General features: G+C 50.6%; 1 protein-coding gene across 1 annotated transcript; it reads left to right on the top strand.

Moving 5' to 3' along the window:
• The first annotated feature begins 332 nt into the window (after nt 1-332).
• ATOH8 (atonal bHLH transcription factor 8) lies at nt 333-24,400 on the top strand. Its single transcript, XM_030948263.1, is given in 5 exon segments — nt 333-396; nt 399-517; nt 520-756; nt 14,969-15,160; nt 23,033-24,400. Coding segments are annotated over 5 exon segments (618 nt in total). The 3' UTR covers nt 23,039-24,400.
• Nucleotides 24,401-24,732: the final 332 nt, after the last annotated feature.

The following is a 24,732-nucleotide window of genomic DNA, read 5'->3' as shown; positions in this document are numbered from 1 at the left end:
GGGGGTAGGGGGGATGAACAAAGGAGATTGGCAGCACAGCTGTTTTGGGAAGAAAAAAAAAAAAAAAAAAAAAGGCCAGCCTTCCTGTTTCTTTAAAGCCGCTCATCTGCGCGGTGGCCGGCTGCCGGGGCGGGAGGCAGGCGGGCTGCGGGAGCTGCGGCCGGGCGCACGGCTCGGAGCACGGACGGACGGAGCCGGGGCTCCGCTGCCCGCCGCGGCCGGGCGGGCGCAGATGGGCGGCAGCGGGGCGGCGGCAGCAGCGGCAGCATCGGGAGCGGCGCAGCAGCGGCGGAGCGGCCGCGGCTGAGCTTCGCCGCGCAGCGCCCCGCGCCATGCGGAGCGCGCCGCTGGCCGAGGGCGAGCCCTGGCCGCGCCTGTGCCCCGCCGAGCTCGGGGGCTGCGGCGGCTGCGGCGCAAGCACGGCGGCTGCAAAAGTTTCCGCGTGGAGCTCAAAGTGCTGAGCGGGCGGCGGACCGGGCTCCGCGCGCCCCCCCCGCCGCCCCCGCCGCCGCCGCCGCCGCCCCGCCGCCCGCCTGGGAGCCGCGCAGCTCGCGCTCGGCCCCCGCCGCCGCCAGCGCCTTCCCCGCCGCCCCGCCGCCGCCGCCCGCCGCTTCCCCGCGCCCGCGGCCGGGCGAGGCGTCCGGCGTCTCGCCCGAGATCAAAGCGCTGCAGCAGACGCGGCGGCTGCTGGCCAACGCCCGGGAGAGGACCCGCGTCCACACCATCAGCGCCGCCTTCGAGGCGCTGCGCAAGCAGGTACCTGCCGCCGCCCGGGCACCGCCGCCGCTCCGCCCGGCCCCGCGCTGCCGGCGGGGGCACCGGGCAGCGCTCCGCCAGCCCGGCCCGGGCTCTGCCCGTCGGGAACCCGCGGGGTGCGCGGGGAGCGCCCGCGCTGCCCCGGGGCCAGGGGAGGTGAAGGGCAGGAGCCGAGTGGCCGCCTGACAGGAGGGGAAGTCGGTTCAAAATGCCTGGAAGTACCAACCCTAGAACTGTGCTAACACTCAAGATAAATAAATAAGGGCTTTTAATTTGCTTGCAGTTAGAAAGTTTTGGACTTTTTTTTCTCCCGGAGAGAGAGTGGTGTAGAGAGCGAAAAATAAAGCAAACCCGATAAATCCCTCCGAGGGAGAACAGAGTGTGTAGAGAGGCACTTGGTCAAGCTGGGAGCTGGGGTGATGCTCCTGTACCTAGAGCACGTGTACTTGCCAGCTGTCCAGCTGCGGTGAGCTGCCCCAAAGGGAGCACCGGGAATTTGGGCAGCACCGTTGCTCCTGTTGATTTTGGTGCAGGGTGCCTGATCCCTCAGAGCCCCTGAGGTTCTTGCAGCAGCCTGTGAAACGTTCTATATGCCCTGTGTGCCAGGGATAGCCAAGCTGAGCTGTGGTCCTCCACCAGTTAGGTTCCCATGGCTTTTACTGTACGGTGTGTTTGAAGTGTGTCTGGTGCTGGGCTTTCTTGCTGAGAAGACTTGAAAATCCTCATGGTTGTCTGTAAAGGATATGTTCATAGTGTCAGGGTGGCACTTTTGAAAGGTGACTGAAAGGTTTTGGTCAAAATCCTTCCATTACTTGCCCAGGATGAGGAGAGATGCATAGAAGCCGCCAGGCTCTCACATCTTCTGCACAAGGATAAATCAGTGCCCTGGCCCCTGTACTCAGCCTTCTCTGCATGTAGGCACTGTGTAGAGTGCAGTGATAGACAAAGATGTGCTGTCACATTGTGCAAGCCCAGCTGTGCTGGCTTTTCTGCCTTTCTGTTAAATGTTGATGGGACTGTTCCAGGTGTGCAGGAAGGAGGAGATGCACAGGGCTCAGAGGGTGGTAAGCTGCAGATGAGGCTGACTGTGAGAGGTGTTAAGCATCACCTCTCCCAGAATGGTCCCTCCAGCCTGGTGGGAGCAGGGTGCTCTGCTTGCAGGGGAGCTCACACACACACAGGCTTTTCCCTACCTAGTAATGTTCCTTCTGGACATTACTAATCTGAGCCATTCCCCAAGTGTGCTCACTTTAGGACTCAATCCTCTCTCCTGCTTAAAGGAAATCTGCTTGTTCCTTTCTTCAGCATGCTGCCTGGAGCCCTTCTCAATGACTGCTGTGTTCTGGGTACTTGCATCCCAAGAGTTAATCCTTTCCTGTCATCTACTTTTGAAAAACAGATTTCAGGGGCTGAGACCAGGGCTGTATGTCAGGAGAGAATCACTGGTGAACAACTAAACTAGAGCATTTCTGATCACTGTGCAGTGGTGGGATCTCACTGCTCCGGTTATAATCCCAGTAATCCAGTGTGTGCTGGGTGCTGTCCCCCGGTGCTGAGAGGCTGCCCCTTGTAGATGCAAACTCCAGACTTGATATATTTTGTTTCTGTAAGCTGCTTCCATATTTCAGTTGTTTGGTGACTGTGTGTAACACGCCTGGAAGTGTCAGTCTGATTCTCCATGGACAGACATCTACACCACCAAAACCGCAAGGGGAAGTAGCACTGATTTCCCAAATCACTGGCAATCTTGTTCTAGGCTGAGCCTCAAGCACAAGTCAGGCAGGCAACAAATTAAAGCCGCACTCTTTGGGGAAATGGGCAACTCTTGAAAAGCCTCAGATTCCTGGCCTTGGCCCTGTCTCTATAAATCACTTTGGCCATGGACTCAGCTGAGGAGCCTGGAGAACAAGCTGCCGTCCTCTCCTCCCGTGAAAGCCGGTCTCTAGGGTCAGCACAGGAGCAAACCGGCAGAGCTGTGCTCGCTCTGCAGAGAGAAAGAAATCATTCTCTGGGAAATGTTTGCCACGAGGTTTTCCTAGCAATTTGCTGAGGGGTGGGCTGGCTGTCCCGACCATCATTGGATGACATTTGTATTCATTTCTTGTTGGGCTGCCAGCGGCGTGCCTGGTGCCGTCGGTGACATCAGGTGACAGCCAGCTTCATTGCACACACGCACGGCGCTGCCTTGGCACTCACGTCATCCGCAGCCGTGACGGCAGAGGGGTTTCTGGGCTGCTGCTCAGATCAGGAGACAGGAGGGTCCTTTCTGTCACACCTTGGCCAGCGGGTGGGAAGCAGGGTATGGAGATGCCCTGGTGGAGGTACATGCAGTAGGGAAGCTTTCTCAGGGCAGCACTGTCTCCCCACACGCTAGGGCATACCAAGGGCCTTCAGCCCCTTGAGAGAGGCAATCCCTGTGTGCTGTGTGCTGTCTGCTGCAGGCCTCCCTTCTTGTTCCTTGGTTAGTCCTCCGTCCCCTCCTTGTCATCACATATCAGGCTCTTAAGCAGCTGGGAGGCTTTTCCTGAGGCACTGAAACTGATCCGTCCCCGCAGACAGGCGGGTGAGGAGCAGGGGATTGTGCAGTGCCTGCACACAGCCCACCCTGGCCCCACGCTCCTTTGGCTGGGGCTCAGGTGCTGCATGTGGAGCTGCTGGAAGCAGGAGCCTTCCTCAGCCACTGGTACCCAACACCCACAGGTGTCATCCCTGTCCCTACTGGATGCATGAGAGGAGATACCCATCCTCACTGGCACAAGTGGGATAAAACCCCCATTGCCTGCAGGATCAGACCCACCACGGCCACTCTGTAGGGAGCCCATCCATGCTTGCTGAGGAGGAGGTGGAGCAGGAAAGGGAAGTCATGCCTCTCTGCAGGACACTCTCCCTGTCTCAGCAGCCCACCCGAGGGCAGGCGCCTGGCACACAGCAAGCACAGCGGACAGATGGGCTGACAGCGGCGTCCCGGCGCTCCACAGCTGCCTGCATATGGCACACATGTTCTGGCTTGTGCCGGCTAACTCTCCAGACGGCAGGAAGGGGTGTGGGTTCTTTTTTTTTCTCCCAGTTCTTGGTGGAGGAAGAGCCAAACACAGTTGTTTCGCACAAGGAGAGGCTGACCCAGCTGTGTCCCTGAGGACTGAGCTGTCCCCAGCTTGCCTCGGAGGCCAGGGCCCCCTCAGAGGTGGGAGGTAGGCGGGCAGCTGCCAGCTCTGGGAAGCTGCCTGCTGTTGGGAGAGACGTGTCCTTGCCATTGTGTTCACCCCTTGGTGTCACAGCTGCCAGGAACGAGGATTTCTCTCCCTCTCTGAAGTGAGCTGCTGCTTTTGCCATATGGCCATAGCACTGAAGTGGGACTGAAGAGCAGATGCTCCTGAGAAACAGCTTCTTCCCCTGGTCTTGGTACTTGTGGTCTTCAGCTATTAAGTCTGGAAGAGATTTCTCCCCCTTAGTCCCCCAGGGATCATTTGTCCAAGTGATCCTTCCACTGACAGCAGGTTCCTGAGGCAAGCTGGAGTTCTCCTTGGAAAACACTGACCTGCTCTGAAGCACTTTTAGGTGGTGAGATGCTTCTGCTGTCCTTGGCTGTCCCTCTGCTGCTGCCTTTCTGGTGTCCCTCCTGGGGGCTGCTCCTGTCCGTGTGCCTGGGCAGCTCCTATCTGGAGCTGGTCTCCTGCCCTCAAATGCCCTGGCAGGTGCTGGTCAGTGAGTTCTTGCACTGCCCTGGCTGCTGCAGGACCTTCCACATGTGACATGGGGGGCTGTTACTTCCATCCCTTTCATCTTCCTCTCCCTGCCGTGGTGGGTGGTCAGTGAAGCCAAACATCTCCGAGGCAGACAGAGACATAGCTCTGAGTTCACAGGGACCTGGGGTCACCTTGTCCTCCATGTGAAGAATCCTACCTGTCCTTTTGCTGGTGGGTCTTCAAATTCATGGAGTGGTGCAACTGGCTGGAGGAGACAAGATGTGACAACAGCATTGCCTGTCTTCAAAGCAACTGTTCTCCATGCAGTGCAATTCTGTCTCTTTTTTGTCTGCAAGTTCCTATTGGCAGCAAGAGACACATCCTCCAGCAAGCCCCATCTGTGAAACTGAACCATTGTAACTTTTATTGCAGTATGGCCTTAGCCACCAGGTTTTCTGCTGGAAGCCTTGGCCAGAAGGGAATTGTGCTCTTCACTATGAGACTGCATGGACAGCCAAGCAAACCAGTATGTTGCATTCCCAGGAGCTAGGATCGAGCTCCTCAGCTGTGCTGACAGACCCTAAGGTGGCAGCAAACTCTCCCTGGATGGATGGAGACAACACAGCAGCCTTCCTGATCTGGAGCCTGCCTGGGCTTGCACATCTGGTTTCTCTCTGGAGCACTGCTGTCCAGCTCCTCCTGAAGAAAGTGATGCATCGAGCCACAGTGAGCTGCAGTCTGTGCTGGGAGCAAATGTGTCCACAGACATTTATCTTCCCTTGAAGTGCACTGGTGTTTTCCTAAATCTTTTCACCACCACGTTGCCAGGACATTCTCTGCCTCAGCAGCTGACAGCCTCACTCTCTGCAATCGTGTGGGTTCTGGAGATACTTTAGGGTTTTATAGGGCTTTTTAGCTGCTGGAATGGAGGTTTTTCCCCACACACACACACTGGTATCCTTTCACTTTGTGCCACCAGCACGCACATGGCTGCTGTGACTTGCTGTTAAATCAGTGTAGAGAAGACCCTGCTCCTTCCCGTTGGGAGCATGGTGGGACATCAGGAGCAGAAGCCTCAAGGCTACAGGAGGAGATTTTGTGGCTGTGGGGACAAACTGTCTGCAGGGGTTTGAAGGGACAAACCAGGCAGTAAATGGAGGCAGGAGCTGTGGCTTGAGCAGTGCCTTAGCCACAAGCCAGCAGAGGCTGAGGCTGTTCTGTGGATGCATCATTCGTGCTCACCCTCTTTGTGTGTCATCCCAAGGGTGGCTGTGGTTTGTCACCTCTGCAGGCGGGACCCTGCACGTGACCAGTGTTGCTGACACGTCCTTTCTGTGTGGTGGGGAGGCTGAGAGCCATCCTTGGTCACCTGCTGACACCTCCCAGCCCTATTCCCAGTGATTCATCCCTCTGTGATCCACCAGCAGGAAACCCTAGGATGCCTTAAAACCCAGCTCCTGAAGACAAACCACCCATTGAGCTCTGGGGGAGTGAAGGCTGGGCAGGAAGGTTTGGCTGTTGGGGAGATGCAGCTGGACTTCAGGAGAGCAGGAGCATCTTCCAGACACGGTGTGCAGTGCCACTGCTGTGTGTTGTCACTGAACAGCCCAGCGTTAACCAGAGCATCTCCATGGCTGCTGCCAGTCCCAAGTGACACTGATGGATATTTGGGAGCCCAGAGTGGGGCAGCCCTGTGGTTTAACAGCTAAAGAAGATGACAAAATACTGGCCTGAAGCAACACAGGAGGAAAGAAAATAAGGGAGAAACCAAACAAAAGGACAAAAGTCCTGAAAACAATGGCTGTGTGTCACCAAGAACAGGGCTTTTTTGCTGCCTTGGCTGCTGTCTAGATGATTTTATCCTTTGCTACAAATCCTGCTCCTGTCGGGAGGTGTTTGCTCTGCCTGCTGCAGCCACCCTGAGTTAACCTCTGTGTTTTCTTATGGCTCCCACTGAAATTGGAGAAAAGAGTCTGCTTTTCTCCATCAAGCCTTGACTCCAGCCTCTGCTCCCTGCCTTAATCCACTGTCAAATTCCTTTCTGGGCTGCAGTGGGGAGGTGGGACGCTTTTCAGTACCTTGCAGCAGAGCTCCCCAGGCTCTTTGTTCCCAGCCTGCATCTCCTTTGGTCAGTGCCATGTGCATTCCCCAAGTGATGTATCCCATCCTGGTCCTGGTTTGCAGTGTCCCCTGTGCCATGCAGGGATGCAGGCAGAGCCACGTGTGTGCTGTGGGAGGTTGTGCTCCTCTGCAGCTGCCACGGGCTCATGATGACAGCTCCTGGGGCTCAGCAGTGACAGCAAGGGAGGGGGAAGCCCTGTGGTGTCCAGCAGTGGCTGGTGACTGAAGAGTCACCAAATCCAAGCTGAGTTAATGCCATTATCTCCAGCTCTTCTATTTACCAGGGGGTTTGGATCCATTGGACTTCAGAGATGCAGATGGCCACTACTAAACTACCACCCAAAAAAGTGTTTTCTCACTATAGTGCTGGAAGGCAGCCCCTTTCAGAGGAAATTTGCTGTGCCCAGTGGCCCTGGGATTTCTCCTCTGATAATCCCAGTAATTGTCTGTCTAGTTACTATTTTGGGAAGTGGTTCAAAGAACCAGCAATAAGGTAAGAGATGCAGTTGGACTTGGTCACCCTGCTGCAGCCCAGCAATGAGATATTTTTCAGGCACGATACTGAGGGGGTGTGTTGTGTGCCCTGAGGATGTGCAGGAGGTTTTGGGGGTGCAAAACCTGTGTGGGAAGTGCAGGACAACTGCCCAAAAGGGAGCAGAGCCAGGCCTGGGGCAGCATTAACCAGACTGCCATTTGGAAGGGATTCCTGGGGTGAACTCACCCAGCACCACACCTAGGTTTTGTTTGGAGGAAGCCAATTCATTCGCTCCAAGGAGTGAACTCATGTTTCTGTAATGTGAGCGATGGGGGAGCCAGGAGCTGGGAGGGAACCAGGAGCTGGGTTCTTTGACAGCCTGGACCCACCCAGAGGCAAAGGCACCTCCGTCAGGACTGGGGCTGCTGCCTGAGCGGTGCTGCTTTTTTCTTGTTGGCATTTTTCTGCTGAGTTTGGGCCTGGGCTGAGCACTTTGCTCCCCATGGTGAGGCAAGGTGAGGCTTGCTTTCAGACTGCTGGGATTGCACTGCTAGCACAGGGCTGCCCCTTTCTGCCACTGCATTCTGGGGGCAGAGAAAGCAAAAGCCTGTCAGACCCATGGCATGGAGTAGCTGCCCATTGCTGGCTGGAGTAGAGCTCTGTGGAACACCTGACGCTGTGACACCACAGATGGTCAGGGGAGGTGACTCTTCCCCTCTGCTCTGCTCTGCTCTGCTCTGGTGAGACCCCACCTGCAGTGCTGCATCCAGCTCTGGAATCCTCAGGACAGGAGAGATGTGGATCTGTTGGAGCAAGCACAGAGGAGGCCACCAAGCTGATCAAGTGAATGGCTGAGAAAGTTGGGATTGTTCAGCCTGGGGGAGGAAAGATTCTGGGAGATTCTTCAGCCCCCTCACCCCTTCCCCTTAAAGGAGGACTATAAGAAAAATGAGGACCAATTGTTTAGTACACCCTGTTGTCATAGGATATGGCATAATGGTTTTAAACTAAAAGAGGGTCGATTTAGACTAGATATAAGGAAGGTTTTTGTAATGAGGCTTGTAAAACACTGGCACAGGTTGCCCAGAGAGGTGATACATATCCCATCCCTAGAAACATTCAAGGTCAGGCTAGACAGGTCTCTGAGCAACCTGATCTAGTTAAAGATGTCCCTGCACACTGCAGGGGGTTGGACTAGATGACCTTTAAAGGTCCTTTTCAACTCAGACTGTTCTGTGGTTCTCTGGGACCCTTTTCCAGCAGCAGTTCCCTGAGAGCCGTGCCATATAGCCACAGATGGCCTCAGACCTGGCTGGGTTCAAACCCAAGGGTGCTGCCCCAAAGGTCCAGGTCAGGCTAGTGAGCACCAGAGGAGCCATGGGTGGGTCCTGGTTGCTGCTGTGCTGCTGGAGGGATATTTGGGCAGCAGCAGGGGGGATATTTGGGAATCAGCTCTGAAGGGATCTGGTAGGGCTGTGAAAGGATGTCCCAGGAATACTTGCAGGCTTTTCCATCCTACAGCTGTGTAAGTCATCCATGTCCCACCTGGAATATTAGAAGGACTCAGGGCCTGCAGTGTTGAGAGCAAGGTAGGGAGGCCAAGTCACTTTGCTGGTGAACCCAAACACACCAGCCAAGTCATCAAATGAATCCTGCAAGCAGCAAAAGGACACATATGTGTTCACTTCCCCCAGAGCTGGGTGGAAAGAGAAGCAGGCTGGCTCCAAACCCTTCCCTGCAATGTAACACATCCTGAATACAGGCAATGATCTTCTGGGCAAAGTCTTCAGCTTGTTAAGGATCTTACTCATGGAATCACAGAAGGGTTTGGACTGGAAGGGACCTTAAAGATCATCCAGTTCCAACCCCACTGCTGTGGGCAGGGACCCTTCCACTAGTCCAGGTTACTCAAAATCACATCCAGCTTGGGCTTGGGATGAGGCATCCTTTCAGGGATGAGGCATCCCCACATCCACAGCAGCTTTGCAGATGCCAGCCTGGAGATAATTCGAGATCTGGCAGGAGGGGCTTCCCCTGTGCTCAGGGCTGACAAGCCAGGGACACTGTCAGTCCTGCTGCCCCACCCTGCCACTGTTCCCCCAAGGTGCCTGAGCCCCAGGAAGTGTCTGACTCACCCTGGGTTAGAAAGGGATGTGCAACAGCCAGAACTATTAAGTACTGGACATTTATATGAACCTCTGGAAATATTTTTGGCAGGAAGCTCAGCACAAACAATGAGGCAGCGCCGCTGGGCTGCGTGTTGGGATGCAGGGAGAGGCAGCCAAATGTTTTCCTGGGGGAGGGGGGCAAGGAGAGGGGCCCTGATGTGTTTTAACTCCCAGCGTAAAAATAAACCAGATGAATTAGCAGACAGGTAGATTCAGCAGCTTATTATGGCATGTTGAGGAACTGGCTGTCAGGAGGGCTTGGCTTTTGCTGCATCTCAAGCACTGCCTTAGAGCAGTGCCTTAGAGCTCTACACTGCCTTAGAGCTGTCCCATCTTCCCTGCTGGGCCTGGGGGCCCAATTCTGCCCTGGGTGACCTTCATGTGGAGGGGATCTGAGCACGCCTGTGCTGCTAAATCACATTTGGAGCACAGTAACAGAGACATCTGGACCCCCAGCACTCAACACCCTTCTTTACCCCAGCATTTTCATGCAGTGTAAAAGCAGACTTGGTTTCACAGATGTTATCTGTACAGGTCCAGAGGGTGTTTATGGAAATGATATCTATTTTATAAAGACAGAGCTACACAGAAGCTCAATGATGTGAGGAGCTTAATGCTCCTAAAATGCACAGGATGCTCGTGGTTGTTCCCTGCAGACCCATCACAGTGAACACACTCTGTACCCTCATGTGGCAGGGTGACATTTGTGCCCTTTCACCCATCTCCAGCTGCTCCCCAAACTCCTCCTGCAGCCTCCTCTCCTGAGCCATGTCAGAGCCAGCTGCCAGCCCATGGCTTTGGTGGATGACAGTGATGCTCTGGGGAGCTGCAGTGGATCCCTGCCCCCCTCAGGAGGGCTGGCTGCAGGTCAAGAGCACGACAGACTTCCCACGGACTTCAAAGGGAGCATCTCTGGTTTTCCAAGGGCGCTGCCTCCGAGTCTAAGACGTCAAGGATAGAACAGACCTGTTAGGTCACATCCCTTTCTATTTTCCTGCCAAAGAAGGGCTCTTCTGCACAGGAATATGTCCCAGGAGCATTCATCTTGCCTTGCTTCAACTCCTGCCAGCCTGGGGATCACTGATAAGACCCATGAGACTCCTCAGAGCCCTTTGCAGACACAACTAACAAACATCCTCTGACTGGAGCTCTGGTTCCTGTGGTCCCAGCTCGCTCTGTGCTGATGTCCCAAAGCTGAGGATGGTGCTGGGTCCTTGCCTTTCTAGCAGACAGCTGCATTCCTCAGGACTGGTGTGAAATTTCAGTTGCAGTTCCTTCCTAATTCCTTTTAATCATTGCAAATATTGCAGGCAAGATGGTGAGCTGTGCTGCTGCTCGGCAGACACCAGTGAGGTCAGATAAGGGAAATACTTTCATTAACTGCCCAGGAACTCAAGCCTGGTTCCCCCTGGCTCTGGATGGACCTGCTCAGCTCACAGCTGCCCCATTAAAGCACTGAAGTCTGTTCAGTTCAGGCATGAGGAGCAAGAAGGTGACAGAAGGAAAGGGTTTGGTCCTTGCCAGGAGCATGACAGATACCTGCTCACGTTACTGCCTGCCAAAGATCTGTGTGGAGGCTCTGTGGGAGCTGGGGGGGTTACATCTGCAGGGCCACACCAGCCTCAGGCATTTTTCCCACCTCTAAAACACTCTCTCTGTTTTAAGTTGGAGTTTGAAGATTTCTTGGCATCCAGGTGTGCCACTGACACCCTTCGCTGCAGTTTGTACAAATCTGTCCCCTCTTTCCTGTAGACTTTGTGTTAAAGAAGAGGTGATACCAAAGTTACACACAGACACACTTGGGGAAGTTTTGGCTCTGGATTTGAGCTAAGTGGCTCATTCCTCTCTTAATTTCCCATGTTTAATTCAAAAGGAAACATTAAAATGGCAGGAGCTGAGCCAAGACAGGGAGGGTTCCTATGAAATAGTTTTTCTAACACTGTTACCATGGCAAAAAAACTCTTATCTCTTAATGTTGGTTCCCTGCACCCATCACAGGAGTATCTGAACACCTCAAGGTGAAACTCTTCCCATGGGCATACAGGGCAGCTCCAGTTTGGACTCTGCTGCAGCAGTGTGGGAAAAGTGCTGTGTAATCCCAGATGAGGGTTTTGTCAGCTGTGTTAGCACTGAAATCTTCCTTGCCTTTTGTAGCAAGCACGTCCTACAAAATAGTTTGGGTTTTGTTTTGTTTCTTTTTGTTTCCTTAAGAAAAAAGAAAAATCCCAAAACACAAAAGAAAGAGCAAAACAGATGAGGAAAGGAGACATTGGCCTGCCTGCTCGTGTTGTAACTGGACAGCGTCTGTGCATCAGCCTCAAGGATTTCATGGTCTATTTTCCTTCCACTCAATTTAACTTCCTTCTTGCTCTAATTCTGAAATTACTCCCACATTTCACTGAATCCTTCCATTTTAGTTTCCATCTTGCTTTGTTCGTTCCTGATGCCGTTTGATCTGGGGTCTCTGCCGCTTTCCTTGCGTTGGCGTCCAGAGAGCCTTGGGTGTTTCTGCTGCCTGGAGCTCTTGCTTTCAAATTAACTCAGCTCGTTGCATCTGGGGACCAGGTACTGAGAGCAGGGGCATTGCTGGGAGCAAAAGAAGCGAAGGCAGGGATTTAGAGAGAGGTTTTGTCAGATAAAAAGGGGCTCTTAAACAGAATCTCTGCAATGTCCCTGCTCATTGCAGGGGGAATTTGGACTAGGGGACCTTTGAAGGTCTCTCCCAACCCAAGCTATTCTGTGATTCCGTGTATTTTTAGGGGTATCAGTAGTCAATGGTGCTTATGAAAAAAAGGCCATATGAAGTTCTATGGCTGGTTTCTGGAGAGGCACCTCAGACACATCACACCTCAAATCCTGTGTTCAGTTTTGGGTCCCTCTTTACAGGGACATTAAGGTGCTGCAGCATGTCCAGAGAAGGGCACAGAGCTGGGGAAGGGTCTGGAGCACAAGGCTGATGAGGAGCAGCTGAGGGAGCTGGAGGGCTCAGCCTGAGAAAAGGAGGCTTGGGAGGACCTTCTGGCTCTGCACAACTCGTGACAGGAGGGGGCAGCCAGGTGGGATTTGGTCTCTTCTTGCAGGTAACAAGTGACAGGACAAGAGGAAATGTCCTCAAGTTGTGCCAGGGGAGGTTTAGATTGGATATTAGAAAAATATCTTCACTAAAAGTGTGGTCAATCATCGGAACAGGTTGCCCAGAGAGGTGGTAGAGTCACCATCCCTGGAAGTGTTCAGAAAATGTGTAGGTGTGGTGCTTGGGGACACAGTTTAGTGGTGGCCTTGGCAGTGCTGGGTTAATGGTTGGAGTCCATGTCCTTAGGGGTGTTTTCCAGCCTAAAGGATTCTATGTGTTGTACAAGACATGGCCCATAGGGTCAACAGTACTAAAGTCCTTGTGCTCTTGGATTAGGGTGAGCCAAGGAATCAGTTTGGATTCCCATAAGCACCATGGCAGAGGTCTTCCCTAGGAAAGAAGAAACCAAACAGCTTGGATGGGAGTGTGGATCAGTGATCAGTGTAAAGGCAGAGAATGGTGGGAGGGAAACAGGGCCAGTTCCTGCAGGGAGGGACATCATGGATGGACAAACCAGGATCTGACTCTGAGCTTAGCTCTGCTTTAAACAGGGAATGTCAGGTTCTGCTGTCTGAAATTGTGGCTGTGTGAGCTGTGCTGAAGTTCATGACTCTGAGTGATGAGGTAATCATATGGCAGAAGAAATAAATACCACACAGATAAAGTGGAGTGATGCATTGGGAAAAACCCATACCAGAGTCCACATGTGAAGTGATAGACCCCGAACTGACCATTATTTCAGAGAAGGGAGACCTTGGGGTTTCTCTAGATGGTTCAAGGAAAGTCTCAGGTCAGTGCCTGGCAGCAGTCACAAATCAGATCAGGAGTTGGGAAGAAAGGAATATTAAACGAGAGAACATAAGCATCTGTTAGATATATGCACCCATAACACGAACACTTTGTGTTGTTCTGATCATCTCATCTCCAAAGGGACTAGGAAAGGTTCAGGAAAGAGCAGCAAGGGTCATCAGAGATATGGGATGGCTTCCATAGAACTGTCTGCTGAGGAGGATTAATCTTTTTCTTTTGGAGAAGAGGCTGAAAAGATGATGGTGAACTAAGAAACATATGTCACACAGGAGGTGAATAAATATCTGTTGTCTTCTCTTCTAATACGGAACTGTAGTACCTCAAGGGAAGACAGTAGGAGCCAAGTTCAAAACAAGCAAAAAGAGAAAAAATTTATATTGACTGGAGAGAACGCTTTGCAAAAAGATGTTGTGGGTTCTCAAAATCAACAGGGCTGGTTCATCTTACCAGACCAAGTTCATGGGCAGAAAAGATCTATCATGGGTTGCTAAATTCAGGGATGGCACATCTAGCTGTAGTGATGGAGGTGATGGTAGCTGGAGCCTGACAGAACACTCGGGGAAATCCTGTCTATGCCTGAGCTGTTCTACTCCTCCTTTGGCATCTGTGTCTGGCTGCTGGGGGGTTTGTGGAGGGGCTGAACCCGTTTTACCTTCTGTAAAGTCAGGGAGAGCATTCTGGGCGTGATCCCATCTTTGTGTCCCTGTGGAGGAGAGAGAAGCTGAGGCATGAGCATGGCAAGAGGAAACAAAAATCCCCAGCCCTGAGCTGAGTGTGACACCCTAGAGGGCTGTGGAGAATGGAGACTGGTGTGGAGGCAGGTGGTGGAGAAACATGGAGGTGCTCCAGTGATTGGTGGCTGTGAAGACTTTGACAGGTGGTCAGACAACCTGGGGGGCTCGGATGGATTTCAGATGGATTTCAGATGAATGCACAGCTTCAGTTTCCTGTAGGCAATGGACTCTTGTTCAGTTGCTGAGTGACCTTCAGCAATTTTGCAAACTAGAAAATGGGGCGCCCAAACCTGTTGAATTCAGAAGACCTCTCTTTAAGCTGGACATACTAAAGTTTTATGCCTAAAATCAAGTGTAGATGTAGTGTTTTTCTAGATCATGATTGAAAAGCAACTCACCCTTCTGCAGCAAGAACCAAATACTGCTCAGTTATTGAGACACATTCAGTTTAGTTTAAATTGTTCAGATGTCTCACCTTACAGTAGAAATCTTTAAGGGTGAAGAAATAAATTGCATAAGATACATCCAGCTCCCTGAAACAGGCTCTGTTTTGGTCTCTTTTGTGGGGTGAGGTACCATGATGGAGTGTTAGAAATTAGAACAGGTAGAAATCATTGCCTGCTCAAGGTCCTGCTACTCAACCACATCGTGTTTTTGCATGGGCTAAAAGTCACAATTGATGATGTTTGAGCACAAAAATACCAGGTTGTAATATAGCTGCTTGTACCTTCTTATTGCCTTATTCTGCAAGACCTGTGATGACATGGGAGCAGATTGTGGGGAGTAAATTACTCAAGACAAGTTACTGGGGGACATGGGGATGCAGGTTTCTAAGAAACAGGGCCTCCAAGAAGTGAACTGAGCAGCAGGCAGATGTCCTGGGCCGTATCCTGCCATCACATTTTAAGCAGAACTGCCCTGCTGAAATCAAGAGGCTTCGTGCTGCTTTCATCCCCGTGGAGATCAGCAGGGGAGTTCTTCTTAAAAACCTGTTGGGACCATATGGCATTTTATCACTAGAGTTTCTATTTATGTTAAAACTGCTAAGAAAATAACTCAGAGTTGTTTTGTCATGCTTCAAGCGAGATATTTTGTTTATCTGGCCTAATTTTTAATTATTTCTTTTTCCCTGTTGCCCTTTCTAGGTTCCCTGCTATTCTTATGGTCAAAAGTTGTCCAAACTGGCCATCTTGAGAATAGCCTGTAACTATATCCTTTCCCTGGCCAGACTAGCAGACCTGGATTACAGCGCTGACCACAGTAACATGAGCTTCTCTGAATGCGTGGAGCAGTGCACTAGGACCTTACAAGCAGAAGGAAGATCTAAAAAAAGGAAGGTATGTTACAGCCTCTCCCCCAACTCACCCCCTAAAAAATGGTGAAAGTTACAAAAGGGAGGGGAACAAAAAAGCCAAAAAAAAAAAAAAAATCCAAAGTGGTTTCCTTCTTTTCTGAACCTTGTGAAATTTGCCTGATATTTTTTATCCCTCGCCTTTCTCTCTCTCTGTTTTTCTCCTCCATCCATCTGATCTTGTAATAACCACATTCCTCCCTAATCAAAAGCTTTTCTCTCCTCCCCGTCCTCCGCGCCAGGCTCTTCCCCTCGTTAGTCACCCATCGTGTGTTTCAACACGAGCTGATCCCATTAAGAGTCATCTTGGGACTGTTACTTGTTAAACCAAACCAACCTTGAGTCGCCTTTGGGAGCCTGTAACACGCTGTCACCCTCCTGTGTTTTCTGTTTTGTTTAATCTCACACTTATCTCTGAGAAAAATCACCCGACAACAAAAAAAAGGTAGCTAATGGAGACAATATATGTATAAACACATTAGTAAGATGTATGACCCGAAGGACATGTGGGTATCTTGAGGAAACAACGTTAAATCTAATTATGCCTTGCATTCCTTTAGGTTACTTAACACTGAACCAATTAGGTGAAATCATCGTCAAGCGGCGGGAGGAAGAAGCAGAGCGTTCTGCCAGTTTTCCTCTCAGAGAGTGACATGGGTGAATTAAAGGAGTGATTGATGTCTTTGTTCAGGCTTTTATGACAAAAAGAGTTTTGTAAACTTGAATTGAACTTCCCCCTGCTCTCTGAGCTTGCTTGTCAGGCAGGATAATAAATCAGCAGGATTTTAATGGATGAATGGGCAGCTAAGCTGGGGAGCGGGCTCCTTCCCCGGTGTTGTTAAGATCTGCCTCTGATTCGGGCAGGTTTCCTCACTTTTCCTCCTCTTTAGCCCAACAAATCACCCTGCAGCAACTCAGTTTATAAATAAACACAATAGCACACTCCCTGTTGCTTCCTCTGGCTGTCAGGGGCTGTATTTATGCCCATGGAGCAGCAGTGCCAGGCAGAGAGAGACACAGCACCACATGCCCACAGCTGACTGCACTGCCTGGGACTGGGAGGTGTGGGGGAGCTCCAGGGCACAGCCCCAAATTGGGGGTTCACTCTGGGCTCTGTAGTGCCCAGGGACCCTGAAGTGGTGCTACCAACCCTGGGGCAAGTTGAGAGTTGGTTCTTGGGTCTCCTCTGCAAGTTAGGATGGGGGAGGAGAAAAGCATAATTTCTGGGGCTTCAGCAGGTTGCTGGTTGGGTCTTGGAGCCCCTCTCCGTGTCAAGAAGAGGATGAGCATCCTTTTGAAGCTTTAGTAGATTACTAGTTAGGTCTTGGGTCCCCTCCCAAAGTCACAGTGGAGGGAAGGAAGAGAATGAGCATCCTTCATGGGGCTGCAGCACATTTCTGGGCTGCTCTGCAGGCTTTGGGTGCCCAGTGGGCTGAGACCCATTGTCTTGGCATATGTAAACCAATGCAGGTTTAATGACAGGAAACAAGGAGCCAGATTTTTTACATCTGAGGGTTAGAGCTGGGCCCATCCTTAATTAAAAAAATAAATTAGGAATTAAAAGCCTTCCATTTACGGTGGTTCCCTTCAGAGTGGATGCGTGGAGAAAAGCCCCGAGCCAACCAAGAGTGCCTGAACAATTGAACTCTACCAGGGCACCTCCCAGTCACCACCAACCCACAGAAACAGCATCACCAGGAGAAAATCTGCCTTTTCTCCATGTTCTTGAAGGACACCCACCCTAAACCTTCTCCAAAAGCCCTCTCAGAAAAGCAAGCCAGCCGTGGTACCCGAGGCAGGGTCTTAATCCCTGCTCTGCCTTGCTTTTCTTGCTGGAAATTATAGTTCTGCTGCCAGTTTAGGGCAGCCCCAGAGCTGCCCTACACACAGATTCCCTTATGGATGACAAGTACAGTTTTATTTCCAGCAGTATTTGCTCAGGGGGTGGCAAGAGCACATCCAGCTGCTGATGAAGCCAAAACCAGCAGGTACCATTGAGTAACTCTGGTAAATCCCAGTAGATGGGAGTGGGGATGCAGAGCCTGGGTTGGGAGGACTCATCTTGCGCGTCTCCCTTTCTCCTTGAGCCAAGCAAATCGTGAGCACAGGGGAGGAAAAGGCTGTTGTCAGAGGGAAATTACAGATCCGGGCTGGCTGTGCAGCTGATCTGAGCTCTGGGTGTCAGGTGGTGAGAAGGGATGTCTCTCCTGGGGGGTCTCACATGGGCGGCTGGATGAGGATACAATGGCTTGGCCCAAAATCGCCGCGCCCTCATTAATGTTGAGATCGGCACGTTTTTGTGAGCTCTGTGTGTTTTTAATCAGGTCTCTGAAACCACTACTCACTGTGCAGTTCCTCTGAATTATCGACTTTGGGGTGGTTGTTATTTTGTTACTGTTTTTTTGAGTTTCCTTTCATATTCTCTCTTAAAAAATCCCAGCAATCCTGAGCACAGATCTCCACTCCTTGAGCTGCACGTTGGGTCCACAGCACCCTTATCTCCTGTCATCTCCATTTTATTGTGTGTCTGCCTCTCTCACTCTCTCAGCTCTCTGGTTGCAATGTGCTGTGGCACCGTGATCTTTTCACACAAAAAAGTAGCTGGTTGGAGTTTGTTTTGGCAGGCAGAGACTCCAGATGTTGCATTTGCTGGATTGTGCATTGCCTTTTGCTTTGTTTTTGGGGGCAAATTGTCCTGTGTCCCTAACGCTAGGTTGTTGTTCATATTTTGCTGTTGCAATAGGAAATTTACTGAGTGGTTTTACCCCCCCCCCCCCGCTTTCTATTCCCATTTTGTTAATTAGAAAAGTTGGCTTTAGTCTTTCAAAGTTGACTAGAAAAAAAAATCCCCTTTTCTGTCCTAACTACAGTTATAAGGTGATTTTAGTTCTTGCAATTGAGACTTGACTGAGGGTGTTTGGTGATGGGAGATCTCATTTATAACCAACAAAGGAGGCTTCAGATGCCTTTTCTTAAAAAAGAAGAAAAAAAGCTGACTGTGGGGGGGTGGTGGTGGTGAATTCTGATGATAGTTTTCATTCTTTAAAGCTGCCTCTTGCTTGGTTATAAATGATCTGGACTCAACCTTGTCCTTAACCGTGCACCCAAGAGTTGCACCACGTTGGAGATCTGGGTTGCAACACCCTCAGCAGAGCCCCAGGTCCTGCAGGGGCCGCACTGATGTCCTGGAAAAAGGGGGGGAATTGCCTTCAGCTCCGGCCAGGAGCATTCTCCAGCAGCACAGAGAAAGGAAAGTCAGCAAGAGAAAGGGAAGTCCAAGTTTTCCTTACCCCCAAGGTACCCCATTTCTACATGGCACATGATCCTCAGTGGCCAGGGGTTATCGGAAAGCCTCACAGGGATTCTGTGGTGTTTGGGGTCCAGCTTGCTGCTCCCAGAGTCTCTCTCTGTTTTCCAGCTTTTCCCCCACAGGGCTGAATTCTGGTGCCCTGCAGGAAAGCAGCTCAGGGTCAGGATAGGGTTGTAGGGTGCATGGCTGGGGGCTCTCCCTGGAATTTGTGGGGTGCAGAGCTGTGCATCACAGCTTCCCAGCCCCACAGGATCTGGCCCCAAAGCTGTGGGGCAGAACTTCATTCACAACCACACTCAGTGCACACAGAGCAGGATCCAGCCACAGACCAACACCCTGCACAGCGCACCCAGCACCCAAAACCCCAAACAGCCGTGGCAAGGCGCCTTCTCTTTCCCTTCCCCTTGGGATTAGCCCCCGTGCTCGGCAGCAGCATCGCCGCGGCCATGGGAGCCCAGCTGGAGCAGGGAGGGATGGGTGAGGGAATTTTTTTCTCTCTCTCTCTCGGCTTCATCCTCCCCCCGTCGCGGCTCTTCTGGCAGTCGCAGACTCCAGATGTTCGGAGCGCGAGCTGGGAAGTCCTGCTGGCGCCACTTGGGGCAGAGGGCAGGGGAAAGGCACGCGAGCTGGAACCCGGAGTACTCAGTCACTGCAGGACTTGGCGCATTCCCCAGCTCGCTGCTGGCACATTCCCCAGCTCTCTCCTGGCCATCTGTTCCAAAAAAACACTTTCAGAACCTCATCATCACTCAGGATACAACACTGCGAGCAGCTGTTAGCGAGGCAGAAGGGGAAAAAAAAAAGAGAAAAAAAAAAAAGAAACACACACACACACATTTAAAAAAAAAAAAACCAAAACCATGCGAAAGGTCTCTTTGTGAGAGAGGAAACTGGGTTATGAATAACAGGCGAGCTGTTGGAGCTCAATAAAAGTTTTCAGCTGGAATTTAGTTTCTTGTTTTTGTGCCTGTGTGTGTGGATGAGCACAGACGCAAGGAATTAAAAATTAAAAATAAGCTATATATATGTCTTTTCCCAGATAATTAAATGATATAGAAACATATATGGAATTAAAAGATTCTCTGTTTGCTGCAGCCTGCTGCACTAAAAGGGCTGACATTATGTATGTCATTATTGCATTATATAAAATAGTTGTTGTGATGTTGTGCCGTGCCTTGATGCCCCCTTATTGCTACTTTGCTAAAAGCAGAGCTCCTGCTGTAGGTAACACTTATTCCCACTGAAAAAATTGGAAGGAGGGCGTTCTGCAGGCATATTTACCTGCAGGAGTGAACAAGTTAAGGGTTTATATTATAAAAGAGAAATAGATTTGTACAGCTCTGAAACCATTTGCTTGGAGCATATTTTTTTGATAATGCTGTATCATGACTCGTGATTTATTTTGACAAAGCCCCGAGATAAAGCCACAGCTCCCACCCCCTGGTTTGTGCGGATGATCCTGGCTGCAGGGTCTCGCTGTTATTGATCATCTGATATTGATTATCAGAACCATTCAGAGCCAGCACAGTAAAACCTTGATGATCTGCATGGCATTTCTTCCTCGTGGCTTCCCATCCTGTGCGGGGAGGAGGGGGTGGGGGGGTCTCATAATGAGATTCGACCTCCCTTTCCCCTGCAGTTTGCCTTAGCAGAGGTTCCTCTTTAAAAATAGCTTCATTTCCCTGCTAGGACTTGCCGGCGAGCGCGGGCAGCCAGCCAGTCTGATCCCCACGGCCGCCAGCTCCGCGGGCTCCAGGGAGGAGCTGGACCACAGGAGAGCAGCAACCCGCCCTGAGCCGCCCATCCATCTGTCCATCTGCCACGGGACAGCATCCCTGGGGGCACAGAAGGGACCTGGGTCTGCCCAGCCATGAGTTATCCCTGCTGCATGCTGGCTGAAGGATTACCCACCCAGGGACCTGGTTATAAGCAAGGCAGTGAGAGGGTAGTGAGATTAATTTGTTTATCACTTGTGTCTTGTATGTCCCTGCAGCCCAGAACAAGGATTGCAGGTGGGGCACAGGTGCTAAGGTCCATGAGGAGTTCATGAGCAAGATCACTCAACTCTGGACAGGGAGGCAGGAGCAGGTACCCCAAGGGCATCCCCAAGGGCACTGCACACCCTGCATCAGCCCACTGGGGCATTGAGCATCAGTACCCCAAAGAGCAGGCCTGAAGCTTTTCCTTACAAAAGGATGTGATGTGGGACTCCCCTGTTGCATCACAGCACCCGAAAAGCCCCTTTGCTTTAAAGGGTATTGGAACAGCCACGTCACAGCACAGGGATGGGACCCATGGTGGGAGCAGGATCCCAGCAGAAGGTTCACCCCCTTGGTAGCAAGGGTGTTGCCATGAATAGGGTAAGATCCACCCCACAGATACTGGGTATCTGCAGCAAAAGGAAGATGTGAGTAGAAAAGACAGGAGAAGCCCTGGAACAAAGGCTGACTCAATTCCAGAAGTGCTTTGATTTATAGAGATTGAAATGCTCCAGGATGCTGCAAACTCACCAAGGTCATTGGGCCAGTTGTCAAATTCAAGAGCCATGGGAGTTCTGATGTTATTAGTTTAAAGCAGACCCAGGCTCATAAATCTGTCTTCAGAGCTCCTGGCTGAGTTAAAAGGGTGGAGGGGGAAATGAAAGCCTGTTCCCACCAAACATAACCCATGGCCAAGCGTTGGGCAATGCCTGGGGACCCATCAAGTGGTGCCAGTGAGGTGTGCTGAGCATCTCCATTGTGGTGCAGGGAGATCTCTCCATTCCCCTTTCCATTTCCTGTGTCTGGAAGGTACAGCACTAATGCCCTGGCCTGGTTTGTGCATATTCCCTCTTGTCCCCCCATGGCTGATCTTCCCCAGTTGCAGAGACTTCAGAGCAGAGACCTGGCCCTGAAACTCCTCTTCCTAAAGCCATCCTGCTTCCCCAAACCCACAAATGCTTTTGATCTCTCTGCTGTCTTTTAATATTAATGACAGCAATCATTGCTTCCCTTCTTTTACATTTTCTTTCCATAGGTAAATGTGGGATAAATTAAAAAACCAACTTTTCTATTACAGGTTATTAATATATGTTACATATTGTTGAAGGGTCCCAACAGAAACACTGGCAATGCACAAGGCTGTTTGTCATTCTCCCACCTGAACCTCATTTATTCAAAATCGCAAATAAAGCCTTGAATTAGGGCAAGTTCCTACATCTACTCTGAGCAGCACTAGGTAGGATTGTCCAGAGACAGCTCCAGGAATCTGGGGTCCAGCAGACACCAGCATTTATTGCATGGAGGATGACCTGGGTGCTTTTAGTGAAATACTCTTTTCAAGAGAAACCTTGATGGTCCTGAGGCAATCCTGAGCTTCTCTGGGTCTGCACTTGACAGGAGGGGGTGAAAGGTGGAATTTAGGTTCCTCTGTCCCTTAGCCTGTCATGGATGATCAGCTGTAATCGTTGATCTCACAGCAGCTGCCCTAATGATAGCCATAAATCAAATAAATGCCAGTAGGTTACTGGTATTTTATACCCTGATGTTACAATATCCAGTGATGGAAAAGGAGAGGCAATACAGAAACAAAACAGACTGGGGAAGAAAGTTTTTCAGGCCAGGCTTTAAGGAGTTTGACCTTGTTAAGACTGACAGAAATATGGCTGACCTGTTCAGGGAATTGGTGACTGTGTCCAAAGGACTTTCAGAAGCTGTACTGCACCCTGAAAGGTTCTTAAATCCACTGGCAAAAAGCAAGAAACGCTGGTAGCACTAGCTAAATGTGATCTCATTTCCAAGTTTCTAATTACTAAGTTATTTAAAAGAGGATTTAGAGCCCACGTGATGAAGGCAGTTTGGACAATGGGGATGTGATCTCATGAAATCCTCAGGCCCTGAGGATTTTCTTCTGTTTTGAACTATGTTAACCATTGTTTGTGGGATATTTGTGGGGCTTATTTTAATGCTGAAGGGGGTTTAGATGAGATTTCCTTGTCTAAAGCTGCCATGGTTTGGAGTTGACCATTTTCCTATGGGCCTGGCCACAATATTCTGTAGCCCAGTGTAATGTCCCAAGTAATCTGCCACAGCTGTGACTCACAGGGGATGCACAGGCACATGGGACAAGTTGCAGTCCCACAGGCTGAGCAGCCATGCCTGCAGAAAACTCAATGCAACAACTAAAATGTGGAAGGAAAGCCCATCTCCTGCTTAAACCCATCTAGCTGCCACTCCTTTGCTTTCTGAGATCAGCTCCTGAACTGAAAATAGCAGGTATTTGCCATCACTTCTAATTATTTTTTTTTTGGCAGGAGTTGGACCCAACTCCAAATTACTGTGTTGTTTTTCTTCCCCAAGCCTTCCTCTTCCTGTCTGCCACTCCCTCTCCTCTGTGCAGGCTCTGGCCTCCATTGTGGCACCTACAGATGGTTCCACTGTGAGCCCAACTCTTGAAAATTGCAGATCCACGGCCAGCAGTCCCCAAGGATGGTCCCGCGTGCGTCAGCGACGGTCCGTGCGAGGGACACCATGTGTTCACTGATCTCATGGTGCATCTTTCTCTTTCCAGGAGTAACAACCAGGAAGGGAGGATTCAGAAGAGCTTCCAGCCAGAGTTACATCTGGTCTTGGCAAAGGTTGCACGATCCAGATGAAGACTGAAAGCAGCTTTTTTGCAGAAACCCCTATTGGAGATGACGATTGGCCAAGGAACTTTCTTAATCTCTGGAACAGAAAGGAAAAAAGGAAAAGAAAAGGAAAAACAAAAGGATAGGGATGCTTCTTATTGTTGTTAAGCCAGCCACCTTTTCGTACGTGCAATTTATTTAGCACTTTTCCCTTTGCTTAACTGGGAAATGTTACCCTCTCAGCTCATGTGTACAGTAATTTTTTGTTGTTGTTGTTGTTGTTGCTGTTGTGCCAAAGATTTGATGGAGCTTCTACACTGTGTCTTATTTTTGCCTTAATGTTAAATCTTTGAGCCAAAGAAAAGTCAGAGGAGCCATTCAGATCGTGGCAAGCAGGCCAGCCAGCTGTTGCTGACAAAGCCCAATTTCTGTACCCTTCTGTGAGTTACCTCTTATTTCTGCAGCCTGCACTTCCCTGCCTGCAGCCCTGGAGCCAGCATTTGGTGTGGGCAAGAGCTGGGACAGCACCAAACCATGCTGTGGCATTCAGGTTTGCTTCTTCCTTTGAGCTACTCTGTAGTTGTGCCTTTTTGGGCAATTTCCTGATGTTCCTGCCTGTGCGACACATCCACAGGGTAGAAATACTGACACAAAGTGAGAGCTGAAACAGGAGCTATGAATTTATTTTTTTTAATAAAGAAATAAAATTAAACAAGCAAAAGCAAAGTGCCATGTAAAGCAAAGAGAGAGAGAAAAAAAAAAAAGAAATCATAAGAAAGTTCAGCCAGGCAGAAAGAAGTGCAGCAAAATGATTCAGCCGGTGTTTCAGGTTTGTGAAGTCGTTTTTTCCATGGGGTTTTTCAAGTGGTCAGAAACCCGTGTAATGCAAAAGCATTTGAATCCTATACTGTACCTTTCACTTCAAATTGAAGTAAAAAAAAAAGAGAAGAGATGGAGAAACATTTGCTTGGAGTAAGCAGACTTTATAGGTAATGCAGTTCGTATGCAGGACATCTGCTAATGATGGAGAGACGGAGCTCTGTGTTCAAGTAAAAAAATCTGAGTTTCCAAACCAAGAAGATTAACATGTTTTGTTAATCTCAAGGGGAAGTGTTATTTGTGAGGCCAATTCACATCCTGGCACTCAGTGTGAATCAGGTTCCTGTGTGTCTGACTTACTCCAGTGGGGTCTGGCCAAGCCCCACCAGGCACTGGGGTGGGTGAGGGGAGGGGGCAGGCAGGAGGCACTGGGCAAGGGAGGGAATAGTCTCTGTTTTACTGACGTGAATATACAAAACTTGAACTCCTCAGTGCCTGCCTGTTTATTTCCCAAGCTGAGCAATGGGCTGGTGAGCCCCGAGCTGGGGAGCTGCTGTGCAAAACCTGAGTCTGGGGTGCCAGGCTGCTCAGTGCCAGGTCCCCTGGCTCCCAGTGAGCTCGAGATGTCTTCTGCCACATTTCTGGGACATGTGGGACAGCTGTGTCCAAACCCCCTCCCAGGAGCTCATGATATTGCTCCCCCCTCCACTCTCACCGCTGGTCATTATTAGCAGCCCAATAAAATACATTTTTAGATTGTCATTTGTATTTCTTTATTAAAGCACAGTTTTTAACGATGTCTTTTATGATATACATTAAAGCC

This window comes from Camarhynchus parvulus, chromosome 4, assembly GCF_901933205.1.
Source record: "Camarhynchus parvulus chromosome 4, STF_HiC, whole genome shotgun sequence".
Taxonomy (NCBI): Eukaryota; Metazoa; Chordata; class Aves; order Passeriformes; family Thraupidae; genus Camarhynchus; species Camarhynchus parvulus.
Note: the sequence above shows the minus strand (reverse complement) of the source record. Positions and strands in the feature narration are given on the sequence as shown.